Source organism: Vitis riparia, chromosome 9 (assembly GCF_004353265.1).
Source record: "Vitis riparia cultivar Riparia Gloire de Montpellier isolate 1030 chromosome 9, EGFV_Vit.rip_1.0, whole genome shotgun sequence".
NCBI classification, from domain to species: Eukaryota; Viridiplantae; Streptophyta; class Magnoliopsida; order Vitales; family Vitaceae; genus Vitis; species Vitis riparia.
The window spans coordinates 9029315-9049788 of NC_048439.1; the positions used below are offsets into that span (position 1 = coordinate 9029315).

A 20474-nucleotide genomic window follows, 5' to 3' on the forward strand; every position below is an offset into this window, starting at 1 on the left:
TTTGTCATTGATCACAGACGAAAATTTTCTATATGTCTACCATTTCAATCTATCTTTCTTTTATTTTTTATTTTATCTCTATTACTTTTTTTAAATATCATAAACATAATCCTTATATTTATTTTTATTTTTGATTTCTCAATTACTTATGTGAAATTCATATTTATTATAACTTTCTCCAATAGGTGTTGATTTTTTTAATATTTGGTAATTGACACTTTTTTTTATTGGTAAGGGCAAAGGAGTTTTTTATTTGACTAATGCTAAAAGTAAAAACTAAAAAATAAAAATAAAATTTAAGAGTGTGTTTGCCCATATTTTCTAAAACTTATTTTTAAAAATTATTTTTAAGTTAAAAAACTAAACGGATCTATATTTTCTTTTTATTTAAAAAAAATTAATGAAAAAAACTTCTATTTGATTCTTTAAAAATTATTTTTTATTTCACTTTATTTTTAAAAAACAATAAACAGTGTTAAAAAAATTTCAAAACAATTTTTTTGTTTTTATTAATAAATCACAGGGTCAAACAGGCCGGGCATACACTTGAGCATGGGGGACAATTTTTATTGCCACAGTAAGTCAAACCCTACCAAAACTCTTAAACAGACTTCTAGATCTTTATAATTATTAATTTTTATCTAGAAAATAGAATATTTGAGCTACACAAATTTTGCACACTCTTGTCAATTTTTCTTTATATATAATTTTTCTCTTTTTTTTTTTCAAATTATTGAATTTATTACATCTCAAATTTTGTAACTGTTCTTACTAAGGTGGTGTTTGTTTTTTTGGCTTTTTACTGAAAACCATTTAGTTTTAGAATTTAGGTTGTTTGTTTTTTTACTTTTTCATGACTTGTTATAAACTTTTTACTAAATAGAAAAAGCCAAAATATGTGGCTTTTTCTAAATAGAAAAAATAACACAATGATTTTTTTTACTTTTTAATACTTAATAGAAATAAAATACTACAAAAACAAACAACCTAATATTTAATACTATTAAGTATTAAGGTTCTATTTAGAATTAAGTAAAAAAACAAACACCACCTAAGACTTTAACCATATTATTTCCATGTTTTTGTCTATAACTAAAATTTGTGGGGATTAATTGATTGAAACTAAGGCCTCGTTTGGGATGGTTTCATACATTTAAAAGGTAATATTGGTCTTATAAAAGTTCATTATCAAAATAAAATTTCTATTTGAAATATCATTTTCCTGACTTTCATATTAAAATCCTTTTTACAACCATAAACTCTTCGAACAAAATTAACCGAACACATGTAAAAACTCTTATTAAACCTAAAAAATAGCTTTTGACTTCTTAAAATACTAACTTGTCATCTACAAAAAGTGCTATCAACAAAAGAGCTTATTATTAGCACTCATATTTATCATTTGGATCTGCATATTTTACTATGGGCTCAAGCTTAATCATGTTTGTAAGAGCATATAGATCTGCATATAGATGGCACTCTCCAGCTTGGGTGAGACCCACCTATGGTTGCTCTACTCTAGGGGCCATTGTGCTCACCTGATCAATCAAAGATCATCAAACAAATACATTTATCCTTCTCACGCATTTTAACTTCGCCTTGAATATTTAAGACCCCGGCTGAATATCAAAACAGAGTTTCAGATTTGGAGCTTCTAGACATGGAAGGAACAAGGGTGAAGACCTTAAGCCACACTGGCAAGACAAAACAGGGGGAGAAAAAGTGGAGTTGTTCATAGAACGTATAATTACAATTCCAAAAACAGAGTCTGGATGCCCCTTGAAATTGAATTTTGCTATCAACTGGTGGCAGTTCATAAAAAGAGGAGAGGACTGAAAGGAAATCCAAGTAATGTACATTTCAGACATGACTCCGTTCGATGCATAAAACAGCATTACTATTCAATAATTGAAGCAAAATGTTAACAAAGTAGAGAGAAGAAAGACTTCCTCAAAGAAATTTCCTTTTAAAAAGAAAAAATATTTCACTATTAATTCTTCTACAGCATTTACCTCAAGCAGAACCTTACCCCAATAAGTTAGATCTACATCAACAGATTTCAATCCTTGAGTAAATTACATATCCTGAAAATCTGCACAAGAAATATCAAGACACCCATGAATAAGAAAAAATAAATAAAAAAGAGGAAAGAAAGAAAATGCAAAAAAAAAAAAAAAAAGAGTCAAAGGTGGTTTTAGGAAATTTGGACTGCTAATAACCCGGCCAGGAAGAGTATGTTGGTTCAACTGCTGACACAAACTGGATGACTTCACAAAACCATTCACATGTTTGATAAACCTTTTTAAGCCATCATTTCAAATGGAAGCAGTGTATACTTCCCCTAAATTTACAAACCACCCAATTTGGTGTTGAATCAACATGGTGAGGAGTTCAATTAATGGAGAAACTAGATGGGTTTGTCCAGGTTTAAATAATCGTTTTTAAGAAACATTGCAGCCAGTCAGGCAAAAGCATACCTAAATTTAGAGTGCCAGTAAGCCAAGCATGTAAAAGAACTTGTGCTCTGGCAGCCGTTTGATCATCTTTGGGGTTGATCTGAACCTGAAGGTCCAACTGAAGGTGTAGCTGGCACACTACTAGCTGATCCATTCTCAACAGGTGGTGGCACACCCCATTTGCCCTCGGATTCAAGGGGCTCAAAAACACACACTCCACCATCAGATAATCCCAATGCAAACTGATTTGGCTCTTGTGGATGTGCCGCAATCACAAGGGGGTGTACATTAGAATTGCTGCAGACAGAAATTTTTTAGTGGGAATCAACAACAGAAATCACACATGCTGGAGGTAGAGAGCTTGATTCTCTCATAACAAAATGGACTACATAATTGCAGGGACAGGATATTGACAATAATTGCACATTCTTATATGTAGAATGGACCTATTATTTGATATCCCATAATCAAGGATCTCAGACTGAAGCAATATAGTTTAAGAACAAGAACAAGAAGCAGCAAGTTCAATAAATTTGGAGTCCATAATCCAGGAGCCACCAACAATTAGTGGATGGTGTCTCACATTGGCAGAGAAAACTCATTAGCAACTCGCAGGATATATATTTTATTTGAACATATTATACGGTAAAGAATTTATCATTTTGGTGCACATTCAAGATTCAAAAAGAAAAATAGAAACAAAAATCTCTATCATCAGTGCTAAAAGCAAGCTCATAAGAGTGTTATAGAGGAATATCATATGTCACAAGATAAGCTTCACACAAGTGCTTCTCAACCAGGGAAGAACATGAAATAAAGACACTTGTGAAAAGACAACAAAAAAAAAAAGCACTAGTTTGAATTTATTTTAAAATTTAGTTTCACTTCCTTGTCACATGTTTCTATATGTATATGCTAGGGCTGTGTTAATGTGACTTATAATATACACCAACTTCTAGATGGATGCAGACATGTACCAGCAGTAAAAGTAGCAGCAGCAATCAACAAAGAGCTTCCCTATACAAAATGGAGCACCTAGGCAAGATTCATATAAATGCTTTACAGTTTTACTTGTAATTACCATGCTTTAAATGGATGCATGCTTCATTGGAATTCAATTGTCATCTTGTCCATGGGATGTGGGTGTTTCTATGTTGTACCAACATAATTATAATTGAAACAAACCAACTTAAAAGCATTGTATCAAGATAAAGGAGATTTTTCAAATAAATCCCACCTGGCCCACAGAGCAAAGTAAATACCTGACACTGGCAGGAAGGTAAGCAGTAGGATTAATACGACATCGTAGCCTGAGATTTGCAGCACTGAATACACAGACAGTTGCATCTAAGAAACTGGCATATACTAGCAGACTATCACATGAGAAGGTTGCATGGGATATTGGAGCAGCAGCTTCACGTTGAACCCACTGAAAAATAAGAAGAAAAAAATATCATAAGAAACTGAAAGCAAGAAGCAGAGGAGTGAATGTGATTAGAGAAAAAGAGTACCTGCTTTACACAATCTAGTTTTGTTGCTTCGTAAATGGCAAGCTGAGTCTCATGAACAACCAGGAAATGTGTCTGGTCCTGATGAAACTGAACACGGGTATCTGATTGTCCTGTTGATGTCCTTCCAGCTGGAACCTGTAAGAATCTCGACTTCTGCTTTTCCCATCCATCAGAGCTCCACACACAAAGCTGGACATAGAAGATGTAACATGATAAGACAATATCATCAAAGTTCTATTTGGCGCAATAAGGAACCAAAACAGAGAACGACTTCAATTAATAGTGTCAAATTCAGGAACAATTTGGTGTGAAGAATTGCTCAAATTTCAAAGGATTGGAACCTTTTGTGAATAAGTTCATAAAAATCCAAGAGGTGGAGAAAAGCAATTTGGGTAGGACAAAAAAGAAGCCCAGATTATCATTTTGGAGACAGTGAAAATATTAAGGATTTTGCAATTTTTGATGGATTCAAGAACTATATTAAATAAGCCTAATTGTGCATACAAAAAAATCAATTGACATTTTGATTCTTTGACCCAAAAAGAAAACAAGAGAAGAGAAAAAGATGGAATCTGCAAACAGGGAAATCAGTAAAACATTTTGACAGACAAAAAAAAAGGGTGGAATCTGACAAAACATCAGAATAGAAAAATTAAAAAACCTGAGCATCTGCTCCAGACGAAACTAGCACATTAAGAACATGAGAGAAGGCAAGGCCAGTTATTCTCTTAGAGTGGCCTTTAAGCTTGCTTTTAACCTGCATCAAGAAAATGGTATCCAAATAAGAAGTCTTGCTCGTTAACATATGGGATGAATGATAACTACCCATTAACTGTACTCTACCTCATCTACGCGGACATTATATATCTGGATTGTAGAATCATCCATCCCGATAGCAATAATATTGTTATCTTGAGGATGGAAAGCAAGAAATGTTGCTGCAGGTGGTGGAGGCATGAAAGTAGTCATTGTCTGCATATGGTCCAAAGAAATAGAAATTGGTCAAATTATATGCTCATGAAACTACATCCAAGAATAAAATATTTATTTTTATACATTACCTTAAATGTCATCATATTGAAAAGGGAAATCTTCCCTCCTGAAGCTGACATTACATAAGAATCATTCTTAGACAAGGCAAAGCAGGGAACAGCCTCTTCAGGATTAGTGTCAGCAACATCATTGGTCATTAGAATGCCACTTGTTGGTTGCCATAATTGAGGTGAAACAGTGGCAGTTGCCTACACAAGGAAGCATCTATTATTATTATGAAGATATCAACAACTCATTTCCTAAAATTGAGGCTTGGATTATTTGTACCTTGCCACTCGAATTACGATCATTGCGCTGCCACTTCCAAAGAAAATGAATGGCATTTGATGCTAATGCCAGAATAGCATTACCAGAATTTGTATAGATCAACCTTGATATCTGCAGCAATTAAGAAGAAGCTGATGAGGACATTGTTTTCTTGTTGGAGGCAAATGCAATATGGGATGAGAAAAATCCAATGAATCAAGATGGATTTCAATTATCATGACTTTATTTAATTTAATAATTGTTCTATCAAAAAAAGATAAAACCAAATTTATTCATGATTCAAATTGATATGAAATAAAAATCATGAGGAAAAAAATAGCTAAAAATGGAAAAAAAATTTAAGTCCCTGTATATTGTCTACATCTTAATTGTTCTAATTTACACCAACTTGAGAATATGAATAAATAGCACATTTTTAGACATCGGTTAACTCAGATTGAGAGTGAAAGGCAAACCAGAGTTTAAACTAGCTCTAGGTTTTAGAACCACAAACACTTGCTATGGGTACAGAAGATACTAAAGAGTAACAAGTAAATATGTTATTCATTCAATGCCCAAAATTGGGTTTATTCTCCATGATAGCGATATTTAGATCCTGTGTCATGGAAAAAGAAAACAGTGGAAAGTTTACATCATGTTTCAAGCAGATAATGTGTTCGACATAGTTGCTTACTCTGAAGATGTATTTTTAGGGAGTTCAGAGGAAACTTTGAACTCTCCCTAACTCCACAAATTCTTCTCCCAATACTTGCATTGTCAAAAGCACCAGTGCAGAAATAAAAACCATACTATACACCACCATTTGAGGGCTCTACTCTTTTGCAACTAGTACAGCAATGTCCCAACAGGAAAACATATGGATGTTCACTCTGTATGGTTCTAAACTTCTGGAAGCTATCACTTCTTATGGTTTTAAACTTCCAAAAATCCCACACAGAACATCCACCACTTGACCCACTTTTGAGGTAACAGAATTTCAAATTAGACATGAAGTATGTAAGGTTTTGTTCTTGTCTTGTAAATCTTTATGAATTAGTTCTACTTTCTATAAACAATAAAGTCTGAGCTGAAATCTAAAACCTTGACAATTAAAGTTGCAATAGGAAACATCGGTCCCTGCAAGTACAGATTTAAGGCGTAAAGAAGAACAGGTTCTGTTGAAGCACTCTGCTTTTAGGTGAGCTTATAGAGGACACTTCCATACAAAATTTGAGAGGGATGGAGAAATGGAGAAATATTCTAAGTTACTTATCTGTTGAGTATCAATTGAGATAAAAGGAAAATTTAAGGGACACCAACAAGGCTAGATGTTCTATATGGGCTTTATGACAGCAGATAATGTCTTTGTGGGTTCACTGGATAAAAGAAAAGATGCAGCACCAAGAAGAGATGGTAATCTAAGGTGAACTTAGATGTATGGATTCATCTATACAGATTAAAAGCCAAGTTATAAAAACATATAAAGCTTTGCTGAAACCTGCAGCAGCTTGTTTAAGTGGGAAAAAAGCAATCTAGCTTGGTGTAAACAAGAGTGAATTCAAAACATCAGTACAATAAATGAAGCAAAAGATTTCAGAGGAAAGAGGAGGAAAAAAAAAACTGATCAGTATTTCTCAAGAAGAAATCCAGCAAACAAATAACATACCTTTGTTATTCTCAAGTTTTCTTGAAGCCTCAATGACCGACACTGCGACGTTTCATTGATTTCAGTGAGCTTCCAAATCTTTGATTTGTCATTTGTTTCTTCAGCTAATCTGGGTTTCACATCCCCCATGTTTCTGGCGTCCCCATTCTAACAAAATTAATTATACATTACTTGAGATGTAACAGGATAACCATAAAGTCATGACACAAGGTTCAATTTATATAAAAGAAACCACGATATTTTAAATCAGCATTAAATAAAAAATATAAATAAATAAATAAGTGAGATTAAAGGACAAATGTTACTTTAAACGATGCACATATTCAAAATTAGCAAGTTTAGTGGATATAGAGAACACAGCTAGTTAACACACCATTCCAGCAATAGCAACCACAGATGCACCTCTGTCTGCTAGTCCAGCACTAGTAGCAGCAGCAGCAGCTGAAATTGAATTTATGGCAGGCTGCATGAAATAATACATGTTCAGCAGGATTTATTGCATAATGGAGTGGAGTGATGTGCCACAAGAACTCATAATCATCAAACAGACCTACCTTTGTCACAGATTCAGATGCTCTTGAAGCATCATAAGAAAGATTGTCAAATGTGCGCAACAATCTAAGACCATCAGAATTAGCCAAGATTTTAATCGAATTCTCATTAGCAGAAACAGCCAAGAGAGTGCCGTCCTTGTTGAAGCGAATGCGTGGGCTTGCCTAGAAATCATGAAAAGCAAAGATGAATGATTTAGGCCATTTGCATTGTTTTAAAAATGTTTTCTTACATTTCACTTCAATTTAATCAACTTACAGGAAGCCCTGGAAGCCCTCCTTCCGCATCAAGGATTGTTAGAAGTTGAATGTTGTCCATATCCCAAAATTTAATAGAGAAATCATCGCCAGCAGCCAAAAACCGATTTTTAGTTGTATCAAATTGCACAACACCCGAAGAACGTTTCCTGAACCCTTGGTAGGTCCTTTTAACTGCCCCTTCACTTTCATTCCATTCAACAATATATGAATCCCCATCCTTACTTGTTCCACATGAAAAGAGCCTGTAAATATGAAAACCCACCACCCGAAAGAAAAGGTAAACACCAAAATACTCATCAATAATTCTGATTGGCACACCAACAAATGATGAGGACTTGTAGCACTAGCAAATGGGTAGAGTAAACCAACCTTGTACCATCTGCACTGTAAGCCATTGTTGTGCACCAGCGACCTGGAGCATCATAATCAACTCGAGATCCCAAGTTATCATATAACCATGCTTTTATCTTCCCATCAAGTGCTGTTGAAAAGATAAACTGAAGCATAAAAGCACAAACAGAACATCAGGACCGAGGGATGACAGAAGAAAGTAGTTACAGGAAGGCGAAAAAACATGACAAACTTAGAATAGCCAAAGCTAATGGACTTGTTACCTGAATATTCTCCTTATAGTGGGGGCAGACAGAATAAACTGGAGCCTCATGGCCTTCAAAAGTATACTGTTTAGTTCCATTAGTGGCATCCCACACCTACAATCCCAACATATTAGAAAGAATTGCAACTTTCCTGCTATTTAAACAATTAAATATTTAATAAAAGCAAGAATGACAAACCAACCTTGATGGTCTTGTCATCACCACAGGTTATAACGCAAAGTTGCTTATTTGGATGAGAGAATGCCAGATCATTTACTCCACCAGCATGAGCATCAATCTAGATAAGAAAAATCAGTGTCACTAGGATTGCAAACTCAAGTGCAGCAAAAAATCCAGAAAGAGTTTTAATACTATATGTACCTCCAGATGCTGCCGTACATCATCACCACCATGATAAGAATATATTTGCACAATGTGCCTAGAGTATGCAACTCCTGGTTTTTGAAGGAAAATGACACATTAAATACTCCTCCACTTTGAGCCTAAAAAAAATCATAATACCTAAATTGATGCATCCTAACATTCTAAAGCATACCAAACAAAGAACCATCCGGGCTCCAGATTATGCGATTAACAGAGACACCTGGATCTTTAGCTAGTGCTGCCTGAACATCACCAGGATAAGTTAATGTTTTTGCACATTCCAGTGGAACAAATATTAAGAGTACAGGGTCCAATTGTGTATAATATGGACAGGGAACATACCTGAAGAGGCATTGAACATGCACTAAGATCCCATACTTTGAAGTTCCTTGAAACCAATTTTTCCTTAGAACCAACTTCCCACAACCCTATGTCCCCAACATTGGTACCAACTGAAGCACCAATTGAGAATACTCAAAAGTTAATTTCTAGTTTAAGCATCCAAAAAGCCTTAGAAAAAACAGAAACCAACCAATTACCATATTAAGTAGCAAACCAAAAGCTTATATAAGTAAAATAAGCTCCAGAAAAGGCAGACCTAAAAGCAGAGTCTGTTGTACGGGATGAAAATCCATGCTCATCGGAGATGACCCCTGAGTCAGATTCCGTACTAGAGTCCTGGGCAAATCATCAGGCGCATTAAAAGCCTGACTATGACCATGCCCTGGGAATGTCACTGGCAACACATTAACAGGTAGATTCACCTACACACAAATCAAGAAACATCATGAGAATAAGTAACGAAACAAGGAGATGACATAATTATAATAATAGGTGTAGAAAAACCAAGAGCCAGTGATATAATTGCATAGCTGAGTGCAGTGAGAGCCCAAACCACACTACCTCATCAGAAATTCCCATAGGTCTTCCTCTTTTGGCAACATGCTCAGAATCCCCTGATGGGTAGTCCACAGAAGGGTTAGTTGGAGGAGTCCTAGGATGCTTCAAAGCAGCTATACAAGGCAATGAAACAATCATAATGGGTAAGAAAATAAACTGCAGGGAATATGATTTCATTAACATAAGATGCTGAAACATGGGATGTGGGCCAAAAAGAAAAACAATCGAAACTATTACCAGGGATTGATGGAGCACCAAGTCCAATAGGGCCTCCAGAAACTGCTGGATGAGTTACAGTAGAAGGATTGGACATCCAAAGCGGAGTAGGAACAGGTGCTGGTGTAGGTTGAAAAGGCTGAACACATAAATTCAAGCACATCAGGAGAGCCATACAACCAGTGTAAAAAACAAATTACTAATGAAACAAACTGAGACAGATAACTCACCCCATGAGCACCCAGAGGAGGAAAACCTCCAGCTTTTGGTAGGGATCCTAGCAAGGGATTGTTTGCGGGTGATGGTGCCCGTGCACCATTTGGTTGTCCACATGTATGGTCTACAAAAAGAGTTTTTATATCTGGATTTGGCCTTGGATTTTTACAGAGTTGATGTTGCCAATTCAAGCTGCAGCATGTATTAGAAAATCAATTCTCTTTTAACCCACTAAATGTGACTGAATTGTATGAAGTGAATCAAAGTTACTCTATGTTGATGAAGAGTAGTAATGTGAATATAGAAGGTCCTACACTGTTTTAAATACACTGTGCCCTTATACAATGATGCATGTACTACACTCCCTCTACTGTGAAGCACAAAGCATCACATTTTGTTTTTCCATTGAATAGTCATGTACATACAAAAAAAACTACTCACTTTGAATACCATGGAAAAGGAATAGAGTCATTTCAAATGATACTCAAGAAACGGTACAATGACTTCATTTCCAAAAGATAAAACACCACTAATTTATTTTAAAGGTGAGTCCAAACTAAATCTACTTAAATTCAATGAAATAGCATGTAGAGAAGAAAAAATTGAGGTACCTTTGGTTAATAAGAGTCCGTAACCGTGAATTTTTGAGGTGAGGAAACTGCAACTTGTCACGGAATAAGGGATTTGCTTCGATAAGCTTTTTGAGCTCAACCAACATAATTGCTCTAGCAGACTTTGTATCCCCATACTTAGAGAGTTGTTCATTTTCCCTTCAATACAGCAAACCCATGTTGGCAACATTTACGACAACAACCATGTGAAAGTGAGGCTTTACATAATTTAGCATAAATCACGTACCTAAAATTCTCCAATGTCAAGAGTTGTGTGATTTCCTTGAAAAGCTCCTCATTAAATGTTGCAAAAACTTTTAGATCCTTTACCAATATTTCTACCGCCTTGGACCGATCATGCCTATTAAAGATGCAAATGTTCCCAATTCACATACAGTTCTACCATACAATTGTATGGTGCAATAAATTTTCAGAAAAGAATAAAAAAAAATTGGAAAATGTAATGTAACATTTCCAAAAATTGCAAGCTTACTTGTCCAATGCCTCAAGATACTTCTGCTTCCTAATTTCGAAAAAGATTTTCATTGAATACCGATTGTCATCCACCTTCGTAAAACCAGAGAGGTACTTCTCAACCTCATCCCAATTCCCACTATGTACCTCATCCTCAAAATACTTCATGTTAAAGAAAAACCCAGATTCCTGTTCAAGCCTATTTAAAAAAATAACCCATATAATAAAACCAAATCAGCACAAAATCACCATAAACCCCCAAAAAATGAAAATTATATCACAAGTCACAAAAATAAAATAAATATATAAATATAAAAAATAAAAAATAAAAACCCACTTGTGAACAGTCTCTTTAAACTTCTCCTCATCAAGAAATTGTAAGATCAAGAACACAAGCTCTCTACTGAGAGACGACATCGTTTTGGCCCCCTGTTGGTATCCAAATCAACAAAATTCACAAAAAATAACACTAGATCTGCGCAAAACAAACAAAATAAAGACAAAACAACAACTGGGTCAGCTTCAACAACTCCCCAATTTAAGATTAAACACAAAACCAAACACAAGAAAATAGAAACTCTAACCAGAACTAGATCATCATTTGGAGGCTAAAATCATATGAAAAGGTCAAAATTTTAGGGGTTTTTTCAGGATCAGAGACGCACAAAAAAAAAAAAAAGGAGCTTTAAACCATGAGAATCAAAGATACAAACAAAAGCAAGTCAAGATGAAAAAAAAAAAAAGGGAAAAAAAAAAAAAAAGGCAAGGAGTTAAAGTCTAGATTCCAAGGAAGAGAAGATTAGAGAAGCTTACCTTTGAAAAGCCAACAAAGAGAAGATGGATTTGGAGAGAAATAACAGAGAGACAGGAAGAAGAGGAGAGAGAAACACTACTTTCTCTCTCTAGACTGCTTCTCTCTACCTTCTCTAAAACAAAAATAAAAATATTTTGCCATCAAACACACAGAAATGGAGTCTTATATATAGAAGAGGGAGACAGATATGGGAACCTAGATAAGTCACTCGACATATCCACTGATAAGTTGTTGGTGACCTCTGAAAAGCCACTGTACTTATACTATAAGTACAGTCCCGTGGGCCCTTCTAGCCGGCTACATTTTGTCGAGTTTATCGGCGCGGAATCTCTAGTAGACAGCTGTCCTTCCGCTCGGGTCGGGAGAAAATGTTTTTCCCACTTTTTGAGGTGTACGTTTGCTCTGTGTTTAAAGCCGTTCGATCGCCTTGATGAATGATGAACACCTTCATCGGTGTTCATCGGTTAAAAAACCACAAAACAAAATATCAACGATTTTCTCCTTCTTTTATTTTATAACTTTTTATATTTGAAAATGAGGAAATAAAAAATTTAGCATTTAATCCAACGGCTTAGAAAATAGGCAAGACGTACAGCTGAGGAAGAGAGTGGAAAAATTAAGACAGCGATTTTCAGTCCTCTCAGATCTCCGAAGAAACGACAAGATTTCTCGGACGTGAGTTGTGGAGTTTGGGTCTGAGCTTTGGAGTAAATTACGAAAGTACCATCGGTCAGTGGTCAGTTATGGTAAGTATTATATCACGTGATCCGCTTCTTGATTCCGATATGAGATAATCCAATGAAAATGATAGTTGTCGGCGATACGATAAAATAGAGTCATCTGATCGCGATATATCGCGAGGAGGAAACTTTAGGTTCGAAATTATTGCAGCAATAATTAATTGTCGAAAAATGTGTTTTTCAATTAAAAAAATGGAAATTTGATTTCCCTTTTGTCCTTGTCACTCGGTTTTTTCAGTTTCTTTTCTTTTTTTTCCTTTTTTTCTCCATGCCATAATTTAATAATTCTTATAAATTAAAAAAATAAATTAAATTAATTAATGTCTATTTGATAACCTTTATATTTTCTATTTTACCTTAAAATTCTTTAACATAATTTTTAAAAATAGAAGATAAATCTATAATTTTTTTTATAAAATTATGTTTGATTTTTAAAAAATTGGATGGAAAATGTTAGGAAATGAAAGTAGAGGAAAAATATAAAAATAAAATAAAAATTAATTTAAAGTTAATAAATTATTTTTATACATTTTTTCAAACTTATTTTACATATTTTTTAAATTATATAAAGATTATATAATTTAAAATTTTATAATTTCTTTATCTAATTTTAATTATATTTAATTTTCTTTCATATTTTTACTTAATAAATAAAATATTTTAAATTTAAACCTTTATTTGAAAGAGATTTTAAAAAGCATTTTCAAACCTTTTTTTCACATAAAAATAACTTTTTTTTATAAAAATTTTCAAATACTAAAAAGATTAAAAAAACTTTTTAAAATCATTATCAAACGGGTTTTTTATGTTTTAACATGAAAAATTTATATGTATTTACGAAATTTTGTTTTGTTTCTTTTCTTTTCTTTTCTTTTAGACATCAAATTGATGCTTTTTATGGTAAGTGTTTTTTTAAAACTATCTAATAAAGGTTAGGTTTTGATAATTAAAATTAAAATAAAACTATTAATACTTTTTAGATGTAAAAAGAAAAATTAGTGATTTCATTTAAATATATTTGAAATATTATAATAGGGTCTATTAAAAGTTCATCTCTTCTTATAATTTGAAATATTTTGTTTAAAGTTTAAAATATTTTTAATTAAAAAATAATTTACATATTTAAATTCTTAATATAATCTTAAATGGATAAAAAAAAAACCTTTTTTAAAAAAAAGGGGGGAATTATTTTATAAAATAGAATTATATTTTCATTTTTAATTTTTAAATAATAATAATAATAATAATAATGGGAGGAGGTGTTAGACCTTTAAAAAGTAACATTAAATGATTTGATATTCCGATAGATTAATGGGTCAGACTTCAGAGGTGGGTGGGTGAGAACGGGTGTAGTGTTCAGGAGTACATCTACCTTGGTTTGTTGTTCCTCACACATCCAAAGGAGTATCCAACGGCCATTAACTTCCTAAAAAAGGACACTTACACAGATGCAGACAGAGAAAAAAAAAAAGTGAAAAACGGAAAAAATAATAAAATAAATTAGAAAGCAGAAAAGAGTAATATATTCTGGTGTAAAGATGGAGCATTGAATGTGACAGAGGGGCACGCGCCTCCGCTGGAGGTGAAAGGGACGCGCCCACTGACAGAGGAACAAAGTGGTCGTGTGACTTGTGTCAGGGGAGTGGGACCCGCGTATTAGAGTGCGATATGGGATTGACATTAATTTAGGGTTTCAGGAGGGCCCCACATTCGAAGGGCATTTTTCAATGCGTGATGGACCACCATTTCATATTTATTCATTTTTCATTCACATCAAAATCAACAGAAAATTTTGTGGCGATGTGCTATGTTTGGTTACGAAAAGTCTTTGGGAAAGAAAATAAAAAATAAAAGTATGTATATATTAAATTATTAATATTTATATAAAATTTTTAAACTAAATAAAATAAGTTAGAGGTAGTATATAAAAATAAATTATCAATTTAAAATTTTTTTTATTTATTTTATTTTTTTCATATTTTTTCTAAAAAATGTTTTGATAACCAAACATGGTCTTGAGCTAACAAATATCAAACCGATCATTAAGCATGACATATAAAGGTAAATAAAAAAATTTAAATCACAAACCAAAATATACAAAATATAACTAGATACAAACAGTGAAAACATATGCAAAATAAGAAATCAAACTTGATACAAAATAATAAAACATAAATATACATATGATATGATCTAAATAATCACGTTTCTCGATATCTATAGAATCAACAATCTAATCAGACTTTTTTCGATACCTATGAAATCAGCACTTTAGTTAAACTTAAAACCAAATATGTTCTATCTTAATATTTCACACAACTTCAAAGATATTTCAAAATAAAAAAAAAATTTAAATAAAGAAAACAAAATATATTAAGATTTTAAAAAAAAATCATTATTGATAAAATAATAACCATGTAATAAATGAGAAACCGATCATATAGGTTCAGAACATTTAAGTCTTCTCCTCAACCTAAATAAAAATTTAACAAAACCCAGTCTAACCCAACTCGATCTCTCTAATGCAAATTATTTTATTTAAAAACAACTAAAATATGTTGTAAAAAAACACTTTATTTTTTGTTTTTGAAATAAAAAAATGTTTTCTATTTTTTTTATTAATATATAGAGAGAGTAATTAGTCTTTTTCTTTTTATTATTCTTAATATAACTTTTTAAAAATTTTCTTTTTTTATCATTATATGAAAGTATCATCATAGCAATGCATGGTGTCATCATGTCAATAAATAGAGCAAATAATTTTATATTGTATTGACATAATAATTGTGGACCATTGGTCAATTGCAATGAAGAATATGGCCAACAATCATTTGTTGAGTGGAATTACAAAATATTAAATAATGCAATGAAGCAAATTAAATTTTATCTAATGAGTGATTTCTCCCTAAATTGAAGTAAATTCTATGGGATGCGGATTGATGGAGATAAAGTAAGTAGACCACCAACTTGGAAATTAATATGGATATATGAAATTCATATTAGGGCATTATTTTTAAAAAATAATCAATAATTTGATCCTACATATTGACCAAGCAAAGAGAGAGAAACTTTTGTGTATATAGTCTTGTTTTAAACATGGATTTTGTATATATAGCATGTTTTAAACATGTAAAATATGTTTATTCAATGGGATAAATTTCATAATTTTTAATAAATATTTATGCTTGAATTGGTTTTTTATAAGATTAAGAGTTTATTTGGTAGTAATTCTAAGAAGCACTTTTATCCTAAAAGTTGTTTTTGAAAAACATTCTATATGTTTGATAAAATTTAAAAAACACTTTTATAAATTTAAAAAATCACTTATACTATTAAAATAACACTTATAATGTTTTCTAGAGAAACTTTGAATAAGTGATTATCCTCAAAATATTTCTTGAGAAAACACTTACACTAAAAATATTTTTTAAGTAGAAAAGCTCTAAGAGTATGTTTGGCAATAATTTGTAGAAAATGTTTTTAATTTTTCTAACACTTGAAATTTTTTATCATTTAGGTATTAAAAATTGTATAAATATTTTTTTAAATTACTCCTAAACAAACTCTAAAACTCACTTTAAAAATCCTTTTCAATCTCAATAAGTGCTTATCATCTAATTAATCATAAAAAGAGCTTATGACTTCAACTTAAAAAAAATAAAAATAAAAAATAAAATAAAATTCACAATATGGAAGTGAGAAAAATATTAATTCTTTTATTAATATATTAACTTGTATAAAAAAATTATTTCACATTGAATAAAATTTTTATAATATTTATATTGTACTTTGAAATTACAATCCTAGAAAAAGCTTCTCAAATGTTAAAATTGGTATTTAAAAGTCAAATATCACTTTTAAGGATGCTTGATAAAACTTTCAATTCCCCATGCTTGAGAAGGGAGACTAGTTTTTTTCTTTTTAATTTAACTAATATTTTTAAAAGTATCATAATTATCTTTGTCTAAAAATATTTTTAAAATATATTTTTCAAACATAATATTTATGGAACTACTTCTAGATATACTACATCTACATTAAAAGTAAAAGTTGAACCGTTTGCCAAACAAGGCTTATGTTTTGTTACCTTCAAACACAATTTTTAGTTAAAGTGAAAAATAAAAAATTATTTCAAACCCAAATTTGAAAAAAAAAAAAAAAAAAAAGGTTTTCATATTATTTCACAGTGATTTTAGGAAAAAAATTTCAGTTTAAAAAACATTTTTAAAAAAACATAAATATTTGATAAAATTTAGAAAATACTTTTAAAATTTTGAAAAACAACTTGTAAGGTTAAAAAATCACTTATGATATTTTTTGGATAATTTAGAGTATGTTTGGTACTGATTTTAAAAAGTGTTTTGACATTTTTAATATTTAAAAATTTTTATTTCTCAAACATTAGAAAAACTAAAAACACTTCTTAAAATTATTATCAAACACATTCTTATAGTGTGTTTGATAGTGATTCTAGAAAACATTTCTAGTCTTTCTAATACTTAAATAATAAAATTTTTCAAATGTTAAAAAGATTAGAAGTACTTCCTAAAATCACTTTTAAATGAGTTCGTAATGTATTTGACAGTACTTTTACTCAAATTATTTTTAATGGAAGTGTTTTTTTTTAAAATGTTTTTAGAAAACTTACCTATCAAGTATTTCTATAAAAAAAAAACACTATAAGTTTTCAATATTAGAGTGATTTTTTATATTTTTAAAAATATTTCATAAATCTTCTTAAATACCTATTTTTTTTTTTTCAAAAATATTTTTTACATTAAAAAGGTTTCCTAATTCTAAAAACATATCAAAGAAAAATACTTCAAATAGAAACACTCTCCACCACACTTTAAGTCAAACACAAAAAGTGAAATTTAACTTCTTCTTTTTTCTTTGAAATAATGACAAAAAAAAAAAAAAAACTCTATTTGTACCTTCTTGAATTATGAGTCTCTTTAAATGGAAACCTAATACCGACATCTGAATTTGATACACATTTATGATTTTAAAGGAAGGGACGTGGCACAATGGTGGGAAACTTGACTTTGGTTCACCCCATATGAAAAATGTAGGCATGGGTGCAATTTTGCAGCATTTTATTTTTAAAGTCTGAAACGTATTCGGGGTTGAGTCCAATCTAAGCACTCAAGTACACAAGAAGATGCTTTGGCTTAAAAAAACATATGGTCCAGTGATAGGATATAAAAGCATGGGTGCACAGCCCTTTACAAAGCTACATTTATTGCACTACTACATCACCATTGTAGGGACCATATGTTTTTTTTTCTCTTTATTTTCTAAGAGGCCATAACAGAATTTAATACTGGCTAAGCATATCTTTTTATTCAAGGATGGCCCCTTTTCCATAGCTTTCTCCACTTTTTTTTTGGAGGGGGTATACCTTAAAGGCACATTCTTGCATGAATCACACACAGGAAAGCAAGTCACTCTTTCTTTTGTTTGGTTTTGAAAATTTTGCTTTCATTTCAAAGTAATGAAAACAGTAATCCCATGAACCTTTTCATCTGCTTTTTCGTGCTCTATTCTCTCTTTCTCTCTCTCTCAATAGTATAGCTCCATTTGAATTGATTTTTTAAGGCTAGAAGATCTTTTTTAATTTGTCTACTAAAAAAATTTGTATTAGAAGATTTTAACATAAAGTAAGAATGATGTTTCATATTACATTTAAATGGAATATCGTGTATGAAAAATGATTTTAGGATGTTTAATGCTTTGAAAGACTCGATCTCTTTAATATTCATCACCTATAATTAATTTAGGAATAACAATGGAATGAGTTTTTTTTTTTTTTTTTTTGTATCTGTCCAATCTTGCTCGTTTGCTCCCCATGCTTTCGCACCCCAGCGTCGGTAGGGACCCAGAGAGCTGCCTTCGCTTTTGGCGTTCCTTCGTAGATCTCCGGATTTCACCCCTACACACGAAATTCCACTCTCCTCTGTCTCACTCAAGTGAATTGGTTTCGAGAGCATTCCACCACAAGTTTAAAATTTAAATAAATAGATTTTAGACAAATTTGAGATTTTTTTTTTAAACTTGGGATGGGTTCAGAGCAAATTCGAGTATTACTAGGTCTCACCCCAATTAGGTATAAAATTAATTTTAAAAATTAATTTAATTTAATTTTTATTTTCCTATTTTTAATAAATAATAATAATAATAATAATAATAATAATAAATATTTTTTAATAAAATAAGTTATAAAATATTATAATAATTTAATTATTTATAAAACATATTTTATTTTAATATAATTAAAAAAATTTAGAACAAAGTTGATCAAGATGGGATCAGACTGGTATGAGAATTTCTCATATTCGCCCCATCTCATTTAATTTTATTTTTTTTAATGAAACAAAGATGAAGATTATTATGAATGAACGGACAGAGTTGCGATGAGGGTGACCGATCCCCAACTCGGCCTACACCATCCCTAACAACTATAAATAAAAACCATATATAATATATCTTACTATTCATTGAGTAAGTGGGCTCTCTATTTTTTCTCAACACTCATCTTTGAGGTCTAATCAACTTTTTGTCATGCATTCAAAACTAGTCAAATATTCATTCAATCAAGAATTCAAAAGAGTACAAATTTTTATAATTTGAAATGTTATTATTACTTTGTATTTTTTAAAACAATCACTTTTGTACCAAAACCGCGTGAGTATGTTGAAATTTGTCTTAAAAATATATATAGTCAAACTCTATATATTTATTACTTTGAAAAAACAAAGCTAACCTAAATTTTGGTGTATGGATGGAAGCTTTCTTTCTAACACCATCATGAGAATATTTACACAACCAAAAACCATTAAGCCAATGGTTTCAAAGCACTGAATGTGGGATAGAGGAGACAGCAACCCTCAAAAGTTGCCCATTTTGTAATCCAAAATGAGATGGTGTCTACCCCCAACTATTCAAGGTATCTGGTCTGTGGAGAAGATGTTGGAACTGGTCCCCCCACTATTGAAGAATACCTTGCATGTGTTAGGACTTCGTTTGACATGGGAGGGGAGAATTATTTTCTAGTTTAAAAATTAAAACTAAAAGACAAAAAGAAAAAAAGCACAAGGTAGTATACCTCCATTGAAATTGCAAATATCATTATAAATGAGAGTGAATCTCACAATTATAAAAAGTTAATAACCTCATAATAAATAATAACTACACGGATTATTATAAATAATATCAAAGTCAATTCTTAAATAAAAACATATGGAGATCGGTAATTATAAATCATATGAATCATAAAAAAGACGTCATATGCATATGGGTAGATGAATATGATTTCCCATATTACCTAAAAAGGAAAGAAGTTTTGACATTTATAAGAGACGACTCATCTAATTTTTTTATAAGTATTTTAAAATAGTAAGAGATAATTGAGCCAAATTAGACAATATTCATATAATACATAGTATCAAAACCCAAAACATTTTATTTCATAAACACCAATATTTTAGACAATGTTAGTAAAAAATATGCTTTCGTATCTATAATCATGAGCATCATGAACACCATTAGCTTGACAAGTACAATCTTCATTATGAATAGTTGTTTTATACCAAGTTCATCCCGTAAATTGATCTTATTTTTTTGTACTTAAGTCTTAATTGTTTGTATTTAGTCTTATTTATTTGTATATCAACTCTATTTATTTGTATCATTATCCGTTTATATAAATTTCAACAAACACATTCAATAATCAAGACTAGAAATTCAACATATGCTATGAAGGTGTTTGGTAAAATTTAA

General features: G+C 31.3%; 1 protein-coding gene across 2 annotated transcripts; it reads right to left on the reverse strand.

Moving 5' to 3' along the window:
- Nucleotides 1–1542: 1542 nt before the first annotated feature.
- Nucleotides 1543–11603, reverse strand: LOC117922222 (protein TOPLESS). 2 transcript variants are annotated; one of them, XM_034840274.1, is made up of 27 exons: nt 11479–11603; nt 11161–11340; nt 10915–11028; nt 10668–10826; nt 10071–10248; nt 9862–9979; nt 9628–9737; nt 9323–9488; nt 9067–9176; nt 8897–8966; nt 8722–8795; nt 8543–8638; nt 8359–8454; nt 8114–8241; nt 7743–7986; nt 7487–7648; nt 7306–7395; nt 6933–7079; nt 5288–5398; nt 5029–5208; nt 4811–4939; nt 4629–4724; nt 3968–4156; nt 3719–3885; nt 2478–2753; nt 2030–2092; nt 1543–1832 (listed from the first exon to the last, which is right to left on the reverse strand). In XM_034840274.1, the coding sequence occupies exons 1-25, from the start codon at nt 11556–11558 to the stop codon at nt 2540–2542; spliced, it is 3408 nt and encodes a 1135-aa protein (XP_034696165.1). In that variant the 5' UTR covers nt 11559–11603; the 3' UTR covers nt 1543–1832; nt 2030–2092; nt 2478–2539. The 2 variants fall into 2 exon arrangements, with proteins under 2 accessions (XP_034696165.1, XP_034696164.1); XM_034840273.1 differs by lacking the exon at nt 1543–1832 and having other exon boundaries at nt 1881–2092.
- Between the last annotated feature and the right edge of the window lie 8871 nt (nt 11604–20474).

Coding starts and splice junctions, on each gene's coding strand:
- LOC117922222 (XM_034840274.1), bottom strand. CDS start 11,558: ATGTCGTCTCTCAGTAGAGAGCTTGTGTTCTTGATCTTACAATTTCTT. Junction 8,242..8,358: donor ACTATAAGGAGAATATTCAG/GTAACAAGTCCA, acceptor TTTATGCTTCAG/TTTATCTTTTCAACAGCACT. Junction 7,987..8,113: donor TACAGTGCAGATGGTACAAG/GTTGGTTTACTC, acceptor TCATATTTACAG/GCTCTTTTCATGTGGAACAA.